This window comes from Myotis yumanensis, unplaced genomic scaffold (assembly GCF_028538775.1).
Source record: "Myotis yumanensis isolate MYYU_CA2020_CCGP unplaced genomic scaffold, mMyoYum1.0.hap1 SCAF_22, whole genome shotgun sequence".
NCBI lineage: Eukaryota > Metazoa > Chordata > Mammalia > Chiroptera > Vespertilionidae > Myotis > Myotis yumanensis.
The window spans coordinates 11,635,831-11,653,419 of record NW_027223773.1 but is presented as its reverse complement, the minus strand read 5'-3'; the positions used below and the strand labels follow the sequence as shown (position 1 = coordinate 11,653,419).

The following is a 17,589-nucleotide window of genomic DNA, read 5'->3' as shown; positions in this document are numbered from 1 at the left end:
AATAAGGCTGTGAAGCCATAGGGCCTGCCTGTCCCAGTGTCCAGCAGAAGGCAGCGTGCCAGCCACCCAATCCTGGAGGGGCAGGTGTGGTCTTGCAGTCTCCCTGGGCTGTGGCCTGGGGCTTCAAGCCTACGTGCAAGGCTGGATCACATGTCAGGGACATTGTTCTAGCAGGAAACATTTTATTTAAAAATATATTGTTTTATTGATTTCAGAGAGGAAGGGAGAGGAAGAGAGAGAAACATCACTGATGAGAGAGAATCATTGACTGGCTGCCTCCTGCACGCCCCCCTCACTGGGGATGGAGCCTGCAACCGGACATGTGCCCTGACTGGGAATCTAACTGTGACGTCCTGGTTCATAGGTCAACACTTATGTTCTTTTTTTAAAAATATATTTTATTGATTTTTTACAGAGAGGAAGGGAGAGGGATAGAGAGTTAGAAACATCGATGAGAGAGAAACATCGACCAGCCGCCTCCTGCACATCTACTGGGGATGTGCCCGCAACCCAGGTACATGCCCTTGACTGGAATCGAACCTGGGACCCTTCAGTCCACAGGCGACGCTCTATCCACTGAGCCAAACCGGTTTTGGCAACACTTATGTTCTTATTAAAAAAATGAAGACCTGTACCTTGCTCCTTACCACCCCCTCTCCTCTTATCCCCACCCTGTTCTTTCCCTCCACAAAGCTTCTTCCCATCACCTTCCCATTTAACCTTTGCTGCCATTTTGAATTTGTCCAGGTGAGGAAGGGAAGGAGGAAAGTACAAGAGGACAGGGTTGTGCTGGGGAAGGCACAAAGGCCTTGCTTTGCTGTGGGCAATTCTCTCATTCCTCTTTGATGAATTTCTGTGTCATTTATTGCTAAAGTTATAAACTTGTCATATGTCCAGTTTTACAATTGATCTGATAAGATACTATAAAGCAAAGAAACCCACAAATTTATTTTGTTTCTTTAATTTTGTTATTTTCCATCACCATTTATTCCCCCGTACCCCGGTCCATGTACATGAATTCTCTTTTTTTGCTCAATCCCTCCACCCCTCTCACCCCACCCCCATCAGAGCTGTCTGCCTGTTCTCTCTGAGTCTGTTTCTATAGTGTGTTCTTTCTCTTAGCAAAATGTTCCAATGCAGTTATTTGTGAGGATACCTTAAGGAGACCCAGTCCAGACTCCACTTAAAATTTGTAAGCATGAGCTTGAGCGCCTTTGTCCACCGCTCCTCCGTGTTCAGGTGGGTTCTGATGGAGTAGAATTCACCAGATCCTGGGTCCTCCATCAGGCCCTGCTCCACGTGGATCCTGTAAGGCATGGAGAGAGCTGGCTCGCCCTTCTTGGCCTCCTCATTGAACTGCTGCATGCAGTCCAGGAAGGCCACCATGGCCCGGTCAAACTTGCTGTTCAAGAGTGAGTTCTTCCCCCCTGTGCAGAACAAGGGCAGCTCCACGGGGTCCTCTGTTAGTGACTTCAGGTAGGAGTGGTCTCCGCAGGGGACGAGCTGGTACCTCTGAAACTGTAGACCCACTGTGTTGGACAAGGCCACGAGCAGCAAGGCTGTGTGCCCCCAGGCTGCATTGATCTCCCTCCAGCTCACCAGGACAGTGGGGACACAACCCAACCTGAAGCCATTGATGATGGCCAGGGGGCCGTCACAGCAGATCTCAAACGCGGCCTTGAAGGCGTTGGTTCTCTTCAGCCGGGCCAGCTGGGTCTGGGCGTACAGCAGCCGGTCCTCCAAGCTCAACAGTTCGTCCTGCAGTTCCTGTTGCTGCCACTGAAGTTCACCGAGGTCCTTGTGGTACTGCCTTTCCTGCTGCTCCAGCGTCTCTGTCTCTGCCCGGGCTGCCTCCAGGGCCACAGCTGCCCTGTCTCGGTTCTTCTCCACCTCCTCCAGCTCCTGGACCAGCCTGGCTTCCTCCCGCTCCACCACCTTCAGCTCCTGCTCCAGCGTCTCCCTCACGTCCTCACCTAATCCATCCCTGGTCTCCAAACAGCGCTTGTAGGTCTGACTCTCAGACTCTGAGATCCTGAGCTGGCTGTCCAGCTGCCGCAAGAGACTGTCAGTGCAATCCTCGCACAGGGGGTGGCCCAGCTCTTCCCCGGATAGGACGTCACAAAGGCCCGCGATGGTCCTCTGGATGCTACTGAGAGTCCTCTCAGAGGCCAGCTCCCCGAGCAGGGTGAAGTGGCTGGGATCGTCCCTGGACATCTCGCCATCACCAGGGATGGTCCAGCCGGAGGCGCCTCCCTGCAGCTCTTCCAGGTCCGTCTCCTTCCTGGAGGCAGAGCCTTCCTCCAGAGTGTCTCCCGGCTCCCCCTGAGCTGAGGGGAAGGCCAAAGCTGCAGGTTCTTGGCTGAGGTCAAGGCCTGAGGTCTCCGTGGACCGGGTCAGCTTCAGGGGCCCGCGGCAGAAATGGCAGATGAAGGGGGTGGAGGACATGGTGAAGATCTTGATTTTCACCCTGGACTCTAAGTTCCCTCTGGCTCCCGTGTTCCTTCTCCATTTATACTTTGTAAGGGCCTCAGGGGCATGAGTTTTAAAATGCATATCTCATATGTCACTCTCCCGCCTCAAACCTGACCCTCCCTAGATTCCAGGGAGTGACTCTTTCTCCAAGGATTATAGACAAGCATCTCATTTCTTTAACATTTTTAAGGAATGTCGTCTGAGTAATCTTCCTACACTTGATCTTAGTCAAAAGGCCCAGAACTGAGAGTAACCTTTCTAAAACGAAAATCTGATCATGGTGCTTCCATCCTTAAAATATGTAATGCCCTTATCTGACCTTGAGATAAGGTCTTAACCTCTTTTATTTTTTAATATATTTTTATTGATTTCAAAGAGGGAGAGAGAGATAGAAACATCAATGATGAGAGAAAATCTTTGATCGGTTGCCTCCTGCATGCCCCCGACTGGGGATCGAGCTTGCAACCCAGGCATGTAAATCTTGACCGGAATCGAACCTGGGACCCTTCAGTCCACAAGCCGACGCTCTGTACACTGAGCCAAACCAGGCAGGGCAAGGTCTTAACGTCTTGACCTGATTCTGCCCATGTTTCCAGGTTCTTCTCTCCTGTTTCTTTCTTGTTTACTTTTAAATTCCCTGCACACCTTCCACCCGATAGAATGGTTCACTGAGGCTGGAGGTGGGTGTGAGGCATGGATCCTGGTACACAGCATTCGCTGAGTCAGGGCAGGTATGGCCTGGGTTAGGGGGCCGGGGTGGGGGGCAGGGCGGGCACGGAGACCCTGAGCTTCTCAGTCTGGAAGCTGGCAAGGCCCTTCTGCTAGTAGACAGCCTCATGGAAGAACGCGGGGTACCCAGTGGACTCCCCCTCCCAGAGCACATCCTCAGCGCTGAACCTCTGGAAGGTGGGTGTACCGGGCCCCAGCGGCTGGAAGCCTCAGTCTCTGGTGGAAGAGCTGGGTAGAGTCTGGAGCTGAGGCCACCAAGGCCCTCCACCTGGTGCAAAGGTCGGCCCGCAGCACTCCGAGGCGGGGGCCGAGCTCCGGGACTGGGGACCAGGAGGGAACAGGTCAGGTGGGCATCCCAGACACTTGGACACTCCAGACCCCAGGCCCCTGACACCGCCCATCACCTCTCTGCCCATTTCTCACCACCCTCACCCATGGTCTCCTCTGTGTTCCTGAAAAACAATTGCATTTCTCTCTCTCTCTCTCTCTGTCTCTCTCTCTCGTTTTATTGATTTTTATTGAGAGAGGAAGGGAGAGGGAGAAACATCAATGTGAGAGCAAAACATTGACTTCTGTCAACCACCAGTGAAGCACACTAACAAACCAGAGCTTTAAACCTGCAGTTATTGACCGAGTGGAGCAGAGTATGACATAAACACAGAAGGACCAGCCATTGTGACAACATGTTGAGCGTTGCCATAGGAACCAGAAGGTCACGGTTCCATTCCTGGTCAAGGCACATGCCTGGGTTGTGGACTTGACCCAGAGTGTGGGGCGTGCAGGAGGCAGCTCATCAGTGATTCTCTCTCATGAGTGATGTTTCTCTCTCTCCCTCTCCCTTCCTCTCTGAAATCAACAAAAATATATTTTGAAAAAAAACAAACACAGACCTCAATTCCTCAACCACAATAAGGCTGTGAAGCCATAGGGCCTGCCTGTCCCAGTGTCCAGCAGAAGGCAGCGTGCCAGCCACCCAATCCTGGAGGGGCAGGTGTGGTCTTGCAGTCTCCCTGGGCTGTGGCCTGGGGCTTCAAGCCTACGTGCATGGCTGGATCACATGTCAGGGACATTGTTCTAGCAGGAAACACTTTATTTAAAAATATATATTTTTATTGATTTCAGAGAGGAAGGGAGAGGAAGAGAGAGAAACATCACTGATGAGAGAATCATTGACCGGCTGCCTCTTGTACACCCCCCCAACCCCTCACTGGGGATCGAGCCTGCAACCAGGCATGTGCCCTGACTGGGAATCTAACTATGACATCCTGGTTCATAAGTCAACACTTATTTTCTTATTAAAATACTAGAGGCCTGGTGCACAAAAATTTGTGCACTGGCGGGGGAGGCGAAGTGGGGGGTGTCCCTCAGCCCCACTTGTGCCCTCTCACAGTCTGGGACCCCTCACGACATAACCACCTGCTGACTTAGACCCACTCCCCAGGTGGCAGATGGCAGGCCCAATCCCTCGATGCCTGCCCCACCTCCCCGGGTTGCACACAGGGCAGGGCCGATCCGGGGTTTGGGGCGCCGCCCCAGGCGGGTCGTACACGGGACGCCTGGGCAGGCCGGCCGATTGCTGCTGCCCTGCCCGGCCAACCCGGGTCGGGTCCCACATGCATATCCCTCACGTCCTCACCTCATCCATCCCTGGTCTCCTAATGGCGTTTGTAGGACTGACTGTCAGACTCTGAGATCCTGAGCTGGCTGTCCAGCTGCTCTAAGAGACTGTCAGTGTAGTCCTCACACAGCGGGTGGCCCAGCTCTTCACTGGATAGGACATTCCAGAAGCCTGTCGTGGTCCTCTGGATGCTACTGAGAGTCCTCCAGAGGCCACTTCCTGAGCAGGGTGAAGTGGCTGGGATTGTCCCTGGACATCTGGCCATCACCAGGGATGGTCCAGCATAGGCTCTACCCTGCAGCCATATATACATGACCTGTATACATACTCATTTTAAAAGAGAAAAAAAAAATCACATACTACAGAAATGAACTTGTTTTGTTTTTTTTTAACCAAACTGGTCTAATGCCTACCGTATTACACAGCACCCCTTCCCACAATAATTTAATATTCCCAATTTTTAGTTTAGTTAAAAGGGCGGAGGAAATGAAAATACTGATTTAGAGTTTCTGTATAAATTTCACTGTACTTTTATAAAGTTGAAGTTTTCTGTAACACTGTTTATTGATCAATGAAGGACTCACTGCTATCTAAAATCTCATAAACACCATTAAAAAATCAAAATTGATATTCTACTGAAACTTAAATTTTCAATTGTTCAAAGAGACAGTTTTCACATAAATAGCACACAATAGATGGAAATCAATAGCAGAGGAGAAACCAAGATGGCGGCATAGGTAAACACCGGTAATTGCTGCCTCCCACAACAACTTCAAAAATACAATGAAAAGACAAAATGGACATCATCCAGAACTACAGGAAGGCTGGCTGAGTGGAAATTCCACAACTAGAAGGAAAGAGAAAAGCACACTGACACCCAGAGGAGCTGCGGAAGTAGAGTGCAGAGGTTCGGAGGCTCGAGCGTGTGTGTGTGTGTGTGTGTGTGTGTGTGTGTGCACGTGCAGGCGGAAAAGGTCTGGCACCTGAGGACACGGCTGTCTTTTTGAATCCGGAGGGAGTCACAAGCTCCCGACTGCTCTGCACTCCAGTTCTGGGAAGTCTCTGGGGACCCAGAACTCATATGGGGAGAAACTGGACTGTCTGGCAGCAGGCAGAACTCGGAAATTGAGGGTGGCTTTCCCTCAGAGGTGCTTGCAGCAATTACCAGGACACTTAGGGCAGGGCTGAGGATCAGCCATAGCTGCTTGCTCCGCCCTGTTGATTCCCTGAGACCCTGCCCCACCCAAGCTGTGGCAGAGGCATTTGCATATGAATGCCCTGGCCCTTTGCAATCTGAAAATTACCTAACAATTTGCAGCTGGGCCAGACAGACCCTGAACTTCCAAGAGAAGGCCCAAGGCCCCACAGCAGCTTGCATTGCTTCACAGCTGGGCCTCATCTGGGCATCTCCAAACCACAAAAAAGGAAGGGGAATCTGCAGATCTCTTTGTAGCACCTGCTGGGTAACCTCAGGAAGAGGCTTAATTAGCACCTCTTTAGATCCAAGAGCCAGTGTACCAGTGGTCAGAGTGGGACCATCCAGATTACAACTCCTCAGATCCATAAGGAACACACTCAGGGGGCAGACTCAGTGAGCACCAAAGCCCCACAGAAGCAAGTCTTGCCCCAGAAGAGTGTCTTCAGCACAGTAGTTTTCTCACTGCAGACACAGCTACTTCTCACAGCCAATTGGAAGTTAATTCCTCCCAGTGATACCTACAACAATCAAGGCTTAACTGAAACAAGACAGTGCACAAAACCCACAAGGGGGTGCACCAAGAGTGTCCACCTCAGGTAATTGGGAAGGCTGAGCCACTGGGCCCTATAGGACACCTAGCACACAAAGCCGCTCTACCAACACAGGGAAGCATAAAAAACACAGACTGCCGAAACCGGTTTGGCTCAGTGGATAGAGCATCAGCCTGCGGACTGAAAGGTCAAGGGCATGTACCTGGGTTGCGGGCACATCCCCAGTAGATGTGCAAGAGGCAGCTGATTGATGTTTCTAACTCTCTATCTTTGTCCCTTCCTCTCTGTAAAAATTCAATAAAATATATTTTTAAAAAAGATTAAAAAAAAACACCCACAGAGACAAAGAAACAGGTCACAAATGACAGAAATGGAGGAAAGCAAACGACTGGATATAGAGTTCAAAACCACAGTTATAAGGTTTTTCAAGAATTTTCTGGAGGATATGAAAAAAGACCAACTAGAAATTAAGCATACATTGACTGAAATAAAGAATAATATACAGAGATCCAACAGCAGGCAAGAGGATACCAAGAATCAAGTCAAAGATTTGAAATATGAAGAAACAAACAATACCCAACTGGAAAAGAAAAAAGAATTCAAAAATATGAAGATAATGTAAGGAGCCTCTGGGACAACTTCAAGCGTACCAACATCAGAATTATAGGGGTGCCAGAAGAAGAGAGAGGGCAAGAAATAATTGACAGAAAACTTCCCCTACCTGGTGAAAGAAATAGACTTCCAAGTCCAGGAAGCGCAGAGGACCCCAAACAAAAGGAATCCAAAGAGGACCACACCAAGACACATCATAAGCAAAATGCCAAGAGCAAAAGACAAAGAGAGAATCTTAGCCCTAGCTGGTTTGGCTCAGTGGATAGAGCGTTGGCCTTTGGACTCAAGGGTCCGAGGTTCGATTCTGGCCAAGGGCATGTACCTGGGTTGCAGGCACATCCCCAGTAGGGGGCATGCAGGAGGCAGCTGAATTGATGTTTCTCTCTCATCGATGTTTCTAACTCTCTATTCTTCTTCCTCTCTCTTCCTCTCTGTAAAAAATCAATAAAATATATTTTTTTAAAAAAAAGAGAGAATCTTAAAAGCAGCAAAAGACATTCAGTTACCTACAAGGGAGTACCCATACGACTGTCAGCTGATTTCTCAACAGAAACCATGCAGGCCAGAAGAGAGTGGCAAAAATATTCAAAGAGATGAATAGCAAGAACCTACAGCCAAGATTACTTTACCCAGCAAAAGCTATCATTCAGAATTGAAGGTCAGATAAAGAGCTTCACAGATAAGAAAAAGTGAAAGGAGTTCATCACCACCAAACCAGCATCATATGAAATGCTGAAAGGTATTCTTTAAGACGAGGAAGAAGAAAAAGGTAAAGATAAAAATTATGAACAGTAAATACATATCTATCAACAAGTGAATCTAAAAATCAAGTGAATAAAAAATCTGATGAACAGAGTAAACTGGTGAATATAATAGAACCGGGGGCATGGAAAGGGAGTGGACTGACAATTCTTGGGGGGAAAGGGATGTGGGGGTGCAGGAAGAGACTGGACAAAAATCGTACACCTATGGATGAGGACAGTGGTAGGGGTAAGGGCAGAGGGTGGGGTGGGAACTGGGTGGAGGAGAGCTATGGGGGCGCAGAGGAACAACTGTAATAATCTGAATAAAGATTTAATGGAAAAAAGAAAAAGAACATCAATAGCAGACATACCTAGGTACCAGTGGCAAGTCCACCAAGATGCCTACAAAATTACAGATGAGCATTCCTTTCACTGTTTTATTGTGCAGGGAGAACATTTATAGAGGAAACAGAACCTCAGCTGGTGAATTTCAGATATCATCATCTTCTTCTTCATCCTGAGAAGCTCCTGCCCCGTTAGATGCACTGGCCGAGGCAGCAGCAAGCTGTGCTTCTTGGACAGCTTGCTGCAGTTGAAGCCATCCCGGCTGGGCCAGTTGTGCTTGTTGCTGTCTAGCTTTTGCAAACAATTCCTGTTGTTGTCTCAATAACTCTTCTTCAGGAATGCCAAGGTTTTCCAAACGAGAACTGGCCTTTCTTCTTTTTAATGCTACAGTCTTGCAGTCTCGTAAAACTTCTCTTGCTTCACTGATATAAGAGCTGAAGCCCAAACTTTCAAGGGCTTGAATGACATGCTCCGGAGAGATGTTCTTCTTTGCCAACTGGTTGCAAATCTGCTTGGCTTCCGAAGAGATGAGGTGAATGAATTCAGTGCAGCCGTTCAGCACCAGCTCCCGGACATCGCTGGCCACCCGCACATTGGGGAGAGTCTCTTTGATCATCTTATTGATCGCAGCTCTGGGAAGAGTGGGATGATTATCGTTGCCGGAGGAGGAAGCCATCGTCTCTTCTGATCTCGCCTCGCCTTCAGACAGCTCCCCAGTCCTGGTGCACTCACTCCTCCACAAAGGTTTTTCCAAAGGTCGCCCTTGGAACCACCTCCGTGTACCGCCAGAGAGGAGGGCGCTGTCGCCCAGCCTGTCCCCAGTGGCGCCGGAGCACAGGCAGGTCCCGGGACACAGGCTAGGGACAGAGTCAGGCACCAGGGAAAAGGCACTGGGGGCCGCTGTGAAGGTTTGTGGGAAGCTGTCTGGGTCTTGCCCCAGCAGGTCCAGAGGTTCCCAAAGGTGTGGACGGAGGCAGCGTTCAGTTGATCAGCACAGCGAGGTTCTCTAGCCAGGTTCTGTCTTTACTGTTACACCTGTATTTATACCGGGTACTCTATCCTTCTATTAAGCTACAAGGAAGTAACTGAAGGAGATTATCCTAGGTAAAGATTATGTAGCTGAAGCCTGATTGTTTGTAGTTAAAGTGATTAGGTACCCGCCTGGCACTTAGTTAAGGGGTTTTATTCCCTCCCTAACTCCAGGGAAAAATCCCCACCTGGGGAAACAACCTTTCTGGGAGAGGTGACCTTGGTTCAAACACATAACGCTGAAAAAGGGGGAGCAAACATATTAAGAACAGTATGCCATATATGCCAGGTCCCTTGAAACGTATGCGGTGCAGATGTTTCTTCCCTGCAGCGACTGTGTCAAGCAGCATGGATGGACCAGCTTCCATTAGGAGGCCTCTCCCAAAACCCTTTCAGAGGAGTGAGTTTTAAAATGCATATCTCATGTCTCCCTCTCCCGACTCAAACCTGACCCTCCTTAGATACCAGGATTAAAGACAAGCATCTCACTCTCTTTAACATTTTTAAGGCATATCTTACGAGTAATCTTCCTACACTTGATCTTAGTCCAAAGGACCAGAACTGAGAGTAACCTTCCTAAAACTAAAATCTGATCATTGCCCTAACCGGTTTGGCTCAGTGGATAGAATGTTGGCCTTCGGACTGAAAGGTCCCAGGTTCGATTCCGGTCAAAGGCATGTACCTTGGTTGTGGGCGCATCTCCAGTAGGGGGTGTGCAGGAGGCAGCTGGTCGATGTTTCTCTCTCATCCATGTTTCTGACTCTCTATCCCTCTCCCTTCCTCTCTGTAAAAAATCAATACAAATATATTTAAAATAAAATCTGATCATGGTGCTTCCCTCCTTAAAACAGGTAATGCTCTTATCTGACCTTAAGATAAGGTCTTAATCTCTTTTATTTTTTAATATATTTTTATTGATTTCAGAGAGGAAGGGAGAGGGAGAGATAGAAACATCAATGATGAGAGAGAATCTTTGATTGGTTGCTTCCTGCATGCCCCCCACTGGGGATCAAGCTTGCGACCCATGCATGTGTCCTTGACCGGAATGGAACCTAGGATCCTTCAGTCCACAGGCCAACGCTCTGTCCACTGAGCCAAACCAACCAGGGCAAGGTCTTAACCTCTTTTCTTTTTTAAAAAAATATATTTTATTGATTTTTTTACTGAGAAGAATAGAGAGTTAGAAACATCGATGAGCGAGAAACATCGATCAGCTGCCTCCTGCACACTCCCCACTGGGGATGTGCCCACAATGAAGGTACATGCCCTTAACTAGAATTGAACCTGGGACCCTTCAGTCCGCAGGCTGACGCTCTATCCACTGCGCCAAACTTGTCAGGGCAAGGTCTTAACCTCTTAACCTGATTCTGCCCATGTTTCCAGGTTCTTCTCTCCTATTTCTTTCTTGTGTTTTTGTGTTTTTTTTTTTAACTTCTTTTAAAATATTTTATTGATTTAACATAGAGGAAGGGAGAGGGATAGAGAGTTAGAAACATCAATGAGAAAGAAACATCGATCAGCTGCCTCCTGCACACCCCCTACTGAGGATGTGCCTGCAACCAAGGTACATGTGCTTGAGCGGAATCGAACCCAGGACCCTTCAGTCCGCAGGCAGACGCTCTATCCACTGAGCCAAACCGGAAGGTCACATGCCCAGGTCCTGGACTTGATCCAGAGTGTGAGGCGTGCAGGAGGCAGCTGATCAGTGATTCTCTCATCAGTGATATTTCTCTCTCTCCCTCTCCCTTCTTCTCTGAAATCAACAAAAATATATTTTGAAAAAAACAAACACAGACCTCAATTCCTCAACCACAATAAGGCTGTGAAGCCATAGGGCCTGCCTGTCCCAGTGTCCAGCAGAAGGCAGCGTGCCAGCCACCCAACCCTGGAGGGGCAGGTGTGGTCTTGGAGTCTCCCTGGACTGTGGCCTGGGGCTTCAAGCCTACGTGCAAGGCTGGATCACATGTCAGGGACATTGTTCTAGCAGGAAACACTTTATTTAAAAATATATATTTTTATTGATTTCAGAGTGGAAGGGAGAGGAAGAGAGAGAAACATCACTGATGAGAGAGAATCATTGATTGGCTGCCTCCTGCATGCCCCCCACTGGGGATCAAGCTTGCAACCCAGGCATGTACCCTGGACCAGAATTGAGCCTGGGACCCTTCAGTCCACAGGCTGACGCTCTGTCCACTGAGCCAAACCAGGCAGGGCAAGGTCTTAACCTTTTTTTTTTTAAATTTTTTATTTTTATTGATTTTTTACAGAGAGGAAAGGAGAGGGATAGAGAGTTAGAAACATCGATCAGCTGCCTCCTGCACACTCCCCACTGGGGATGTGCCCGCAACCAAGGTACATGCCCTTGACTGGGATCAAACCCGGGACCCTTGAGTACACAGGCCGACGCTCTATCCACTGAGCCAAACCGGTTAGGGCAAGGTCTTAACCTTTTAACATGATTCTGCCCATGTTTCCAGGTTCTTCTCTCCTATTTCTTTCTTGTGTGTCTGTGTTTTTTAAATACATTTTATTGATTTTTTTACAGAGAGGAAGGGAGAGAGATAGAGAGCCAGAAACATCGATGAGAGAGAAACATCGATCAGCTGCCTCCTGCACATCTCCTACTGGGGATGTGCCCGCAACCCAGGTACATGCCCTTGACCGGAATCGAACCCGGGACCTTTCAGTCCACAGGCTGACGCTCTATCCACTGAGCCAAACCGGCTTTGGCTTTTTTTTTTTCTAAGACTTTTAAATCACCTTCCACCCGATAGAATGGTTCACTGAGGCTGGAGGTGGGTGTGTGGCAAGGATCATGGTACACAGAAGGTGCTGAGGCAGCGCAGGTGTGGCCTGGGTTAAGGGGCCGGGGTGGGGGTGGGGGACAGCGTGGGCAGAGCGGGCATGGAGACCCTGAGCTTCTCAGCCTGGAAGCTGGCAAGGCCCTTCTGCTAGTACACAGCCTCATGAATGAACTTGGGGTACGCAGTGGACACCCCCTCCCAGAGCACATCCTCAGCGCTGAACCTCTGGAAGGTGGGTGTACTGAGCCCAGGGGCTGGAAACCTAGGTCCCTGGTGGAAGAGCTGGGTAGAGTCTGGAGCTGAGGCCACCAAGGCCCTCCACCTGGTGCAAAGGTTGGCCTGCAGCACTCCGAGGCGGGGGCCCAGCTCCGGGACTGGGGACCAGGAGGGAACAGGTCAGGTGGGCATCCCAGACACTTGGACACTCCACACCCCAGGCCCTTGACACCGCCCATCACCTCTCTGCCCATTTCTCGCCACCCTCACCCATGGGCTCCTCTGTGTTCCTGAAAAACAATTGCATTTCTCTCTCTCTCTCTCTCTCTCTCTCTCTCTCTCTCTCTCGTTTTATTGATTTTTATTGAGAGAGGAAGGGAGAGGGAGAAACATCAATGTGAGAGCAAAACATTGACTTCTGTCAACCACCCAGTGAAGCACACTAACAAACCAGAGCTTTAAACCTGCAGTTATTGACCGAGTGGAGCAGAGTATGACATAAACACAGAAGGACCAGCCATTGTGACAACATGTTGAGCGTTGCCATAGGAACCAGAAGGTCACGGTTCCATTCCTGGTCAAGGCACGTGCCCAGGTTGTGGACTTGACCCAGAGTGTGGGGCGTGCAGGAGGCAGCTCATCAGTGATTCTCTCTCATGAGTGATGTTTCTCTCTCTCCTTCTCCCTTCCTCTCTGAAATCAACAAAAATATATTTTGAAAAAAAACAAACACAGACCTCAATTCCTCAACCACAATAAGGCTGTGAAGCCATAGGGCCTGCCTGTCCCAGTGTCCAGCAGAAGGCAGCGTGCCAGCCACCCAATCCTGGAGGGGCAGGTGTGGTCTTGCAGTCTCCCTGGGCTGTGGCCTGGGGCTTCAAGCCTGCGTGCATGGCTGGATCACATGTCAGGGACATTGTTCTAGCAGGAAACACTTTATTTAAAAATATAAATTTTTATTGATTTCACAGAGGAAGGGAGAGGAAGAGAAACATCACTGATGAGAATCATTGACCGGCTGCCTCCTGCACAACCCCCCAGCCCCTTACTGGGGATGGAGCTGGCAACCGGGCATGTGCCCTGACTGGGAATCTAACTGAAGACCTGGTTCATAGGTCAACACTTATGTTCTTATTAAAAAAATGAAGACCTGTACCTTGCTCCTTACCACCCCCTCTCCTCTTATCCCCACCCTGTTCTTTCCCTCTACAAAGCTTCTTCCCATCACTTTCCCATTTAACCTTTGCTGCCATTTTGAATTTGTCCAGGAGAGGAAGGGGAAGGAGGAAAGTACAAGAGGACAGGGTTGTGCTGGGGAAGGCACAATGGCCTTGCTTTGCTGTGGGCAATTCTCTCATTCCTCTTCGATGAATTTCTGTGTCATTTATTACTAAAGGTGTAAACTTGTCATATGTTCAGTTTTACAATTGATCTGATAAGATACCTTAAAGAAAAAAACCCCAAATTTATTTTATTCCTTTATTTTGTTATTTTCCATCACCATTTATTACCCCGTACCCGGGTCCGTGCCCATGAATTCTCTTTTTTTTTTGCTCAATCCCTCCACCCCTCTCACCCTACCCCCATCAGAGCTGTCTGCCTGTTCTCTCTGAGTCTGTTTCTATAGTGTGTTCTTTCTCTTAGCAAAATGTTCAAATGCAGTTATTTGTGAGGATACCTTAAGGAGACCCAGTCCAGACATTCCTTAAAACAGTGGTTCTCAACCTGTGGGTCGCGACCCTTTCACAGGGGTCGCCTAAGACCATGGGAAAACACATATTTTCGATGGTCTTAGGAACCGAGACACAGCTCCTCTATCCGTGTCTGCTCATATGCAGATATGCCCACATTTTTAATGAAAGCGTTTAAATTCATTGAACTTAACCATTCAGAAATCAGACAAACGTGTAAAAATCACTTTAAAAGCAACTTATAAACTAATTTGGAGATCAGAATCTGGGTAAATGATTAAGACACCCCCGTAGATCCAACCTCAGCTTCTTTCTTTTCTTGGAAGAAAGAAAGCATCGTGAAATCTGTAAGTTCCTAAGAAATACAGATATTTGCCACCAGTGGCATTTCTGAGGAGGATCTTTGAATTGTAACAGGTTTCTGAGCCTCTACCAGGTTTTTATTTGATTCAGTAACGTGGTTAGGGTTTCCCGGCCTCATCACAGTCACTGGGCATGAGAACCGAGTGTGTACCCACCTCCGTTATCTCAAGTCGCCCATTCAGGCATGCCTACATGTTTCCTTTCGTTTTGTTGAATGATTCAACGTTAGGTTTAAATTATGGTCAGATCCAGGTGGAGGGTCACTCAGAGACGGCTCCCCAACAAAAAGACAGCTGAACCCCAACTACCTGTTCGCATGTGATAATAAATGCCCCCAACCTTCAGGGTCAGAAGCCAATGGAAGACTCGACCATACAATTTGATCACCAATTCAAGGGCGATCTGAAGTTCCCAGTAGTCGAGGTCTGGTTTTTTTCCCAGAGTTTCGGGAACAAAAGAAGCCTTCCCAAGCCGAGACGTGGAGGCGTTGGTTTTACATTTACTCGTAAGTAAATCAAATCAAGGACAGGGAGTGTCCGCACACACGCCTCGCTTCTGCTCCTTCCTTTCGGGGCCAGCGGCTGGGGAAGGAGGGGCTGTGGCCATTCTTCGGGGGGCGCCCGACCCCGGGGAGGAAGGCTTCTTCTCCAGCCGGGACGGGGGAGGAAACCGCGCACAAAAGCATCCCGACTGGTTCCTCATCAGCGTCCAGGGGGAGGGTGGACAAAGGCGAAACACAAAGGGGCCGGCGGGGAACTCCCGCCCCGAGCGGCTTTAACTCGCGCGAGGCGTCGGGCCAATCAGCGCCGCGCTTCCTCCGGCCGCCGGCCAATGGCGGCGTGCGTTCTTGGGGCGTGGGCGGAGCCGGCTGCTTTGTTGGCTGTCGCGTGTGGGCTGGGTTGGTGCGGGCTGCACTTGGCTCGCGGCTCTGCTCCGGGGGCTTTTGTGTCCGCCGTTCGCTTTGCTTTCTGTGCGGGTTTTTGTTTTAGTTTTAGTTTTTGTCTTTGTCTTTGTTTTTTTTCTCCGCGCGCTGCTCCCCAGCGGAAGCCGGGAGGCCCCGAGGCAGCAGCCCTCACCCGGGGCGAGGAGCGCGCGCGCCGGCGTGAGCACCGGAGCGGCGGCTGCGGGGAAGGGGTTCGCCGCGGAGATGGCGGAGTTCCTGCAAGACCCCTGGGTCCTGACGACGGAGAAGCTGAAGAGGGAGCTGGCGGCCCACAATGTGCCGCTGCCGGCGGGGCAGCCGCGCAAAGACGTGTACGTGCAGCTCTACCTGCAGCACCTCACGGCGCGCAACCGGCCGCCGCTCGCCGCCGGCGCCGACAGCCAAGGGGCCCCGGACTTGTCCGGCGACGAGGAGCGCAAGCCCAGCCCCGTCCTCGCCGTCCCGGTCCTCGCCGCCCCTGTCCTCGCCGCCGCGGGCCGCAGCCGCAGGGTAAGGGCGTCCGGCCCGGGCCACCAAGGCGGCCGTTTGGCGGTGGTCGGGAAGCATGGTGGGCAACCATGTGTGGGTAAATGTTTCATAGTTTAACCCTGCGGACTTGGCTTCCGTCCTTATTCGCTTGCTAAAGTAATGGAAAAGTTATTTTGATTTTCTGAATTATACAAATCATCCCATCCGATCGAATACCTTATTGGTTTGTCATGTGGATGCCCCATTGGTTGTGGTCAGACTGGTTTTGGGAAGCACATTCCTCTGCGCCTGGGAACCAGGACAGCGCAATTATCCTAAATGGCCGCGATGGCTCCAGATAATGTGTTTCCGGTTGACCCAGTGGTCCCCAGACCCCAAACTATAATTAATCTTCGTAGATAGCTCATCGGCTCCATTTCGCTTCTGTAACTGCTTTGTGCACACCGGGTCCCTCATTGCAAACCCAAAGATGTAATTGGTACCTTTGCGATCTTTGCCTATAAATCTGGGGCTGCGGCCATCTTAGGACCGGGAGGTTTGGAGTGCGGGCCCCCTGTAGTCCCGGATTTGCAATAAATGTGACCCCTTAATTCGACTTCTTGGGGCGTCCTCGTGTGATTCGCGGGGGACATTACAACCATCGCTCCCCATGGGCTCGGGTCTCCCGTCGTCGGGCCCCGGCGGCGGGGCTGGAAGAGGCTTGCCGGCCACGGGAGAGGAGGGGAGGGGAGGGCGCTGGAGAGGAGGGTCCCGGAGTTGGGGCCGCAGGGCCGGCGTCTGGGCTGAGAGTGCCCGGGAGGCGTGAAGTGCGCGTGCGCGCGGAGGCTGAGCGTGGGTGGGGGGCTCTGTGTTGCGGCACCGGACGCGGGATGGTCTTGGGACGGGGACTGCCGGGCCCTTTTCGGAAGCGCTTGGGGGGGGGGGGGGGGGGTCAGCCCAGGAGCGGCCCCGGGTCACCTGCGAGCGTTTCCCCGCTTCCTGAACTGGGGTGACTGGTAACCGAGTCTCGGAGCGCCCCCTGGAGGGCAATGTGTGCATACTCGCTTCTCACCAAACTTTGAAATAAATTCCCGCCTTTGTATGTTGTGGGTTTTTTTGGGTTTTTTTGTTTGTTTTGTTTTTTAATCTGGAGGGCTTTTCGAACCGTTTGTGTTTTTCTTGTTTGTGTTATTCTTTTCCAGGAACGGGCCATCTTTTGGCGGGGGACCTTAAAATGAGCATCTAAAAAGATGCCATTAAGGCGGTTATCTTAGACACGCAAATATTTTAAAATTCGGGTTTTTTTTTAAGGGCTTGGGTTTTTGGATTTTTTTTTTTTTTTGGTCAGTTTTGTAGGAGGAAAGCAAAGACTTAGGAATCATGAGACACGTTTATTTCATGACATTCTGGTATGTGAGTGTCACAGTTTGGAATCTCTAATCGCTGGTAAATCTCAGATTGGCTCCAGCAAATGGATATTTTCTTTTGAGAACAGTTTGGGGATTTTTTTCTGTGTTGTTTTGCTGGTAAGAATCTATCTGGTTATACCAGACTTCAAATCCTAACAGAAGTAGGACAGTGCTTTGTAAGACTTAATATTGAGCTTGAAGCTGTTGATGTTAATTATTGCTATAATTCAGAAGTACTTCTTTCCAAGTTATGTTGTTTAACTTTAGTTTTAAAAGATCTCTCTGAGGTGCTTTCTGGACTACCCTATAGAAATGAAAGAAAGATGTAATAGATACATGTAAATTTAATTGAAAATCTTAGCCTGGGCTTTCAAGAATTGAAAATCTTATAACTTAAGCCAGTGCCTGGAAAATAGTAG

The 17,589-nt window shown here is 49.8% G+C and overlaps 2 protein-coding genes and 1 pseudogene across 6 annotated transcripts in view; 1 reads left to right on the top strand and 2 right to left on the bottom strand.

Moving 5' to 3' along the window:
• Nucleotides 1-1,140: 1,140 nt before the first annotated feature.
• On the bottom strand, nucleotides 1,141-2,445 carry BECN2 (beclin 2). Its single transcript, XM_070401450.1, has one exon. The coding sequence runs from the start codon at nucleotides 2,443-2,445 to the stop codon at nucleotides 1,141-1,143; it is 1,305 nt and encodes a 434-aa protein (XP_070257551.1).
• A 5,968-nt stretch (nucleotides 2,446-8,413) lies between these two features.
• On the bottom strand, nucleotides 8,414-8,944 carry LOC138999251 (protein Dr1 pseudogene; annotated as a pseudogene).
• Nucleotides 8,945-15,269: 6,325 nt separating this feature from the next.
• Nucleotides 15,270-17,589, top strand: part of LOC138999095 (lamina-associated polypeptide 2, isoforms beta/gamma-like) — a 41,110-nt gene continuing 38,790 nt past the window's right edge. For all 5 annotated transcript variants that reach the window (XR_011469322.1, XR_011469321.1, XR_011469320.1 and 2 more), the window contains exon 1: nucleotides 15,270-15,803. Coding sequence is in view for 2 of the 5 variants with exons in the window: in XM_070401117.1 (XP_070257218.1) it covers nucleotides 15,519-15,803 (285 nt within the window). In the remaining 3 variants the exon portion in view is untranslated. The remainder of the gene's footprint in view (nucleotides 15,804-17,589) is intronic.

What these genes read in the sequence shown, in the direction of transcription:
- BECN2 (XM_070401450.1), bottom strand. Translation starts at nt 2,445, where the DNA reads ATGTCCTCCACCCCCTTCATCTGCCATTTCTGCCGCGGGCCCCTGAAG.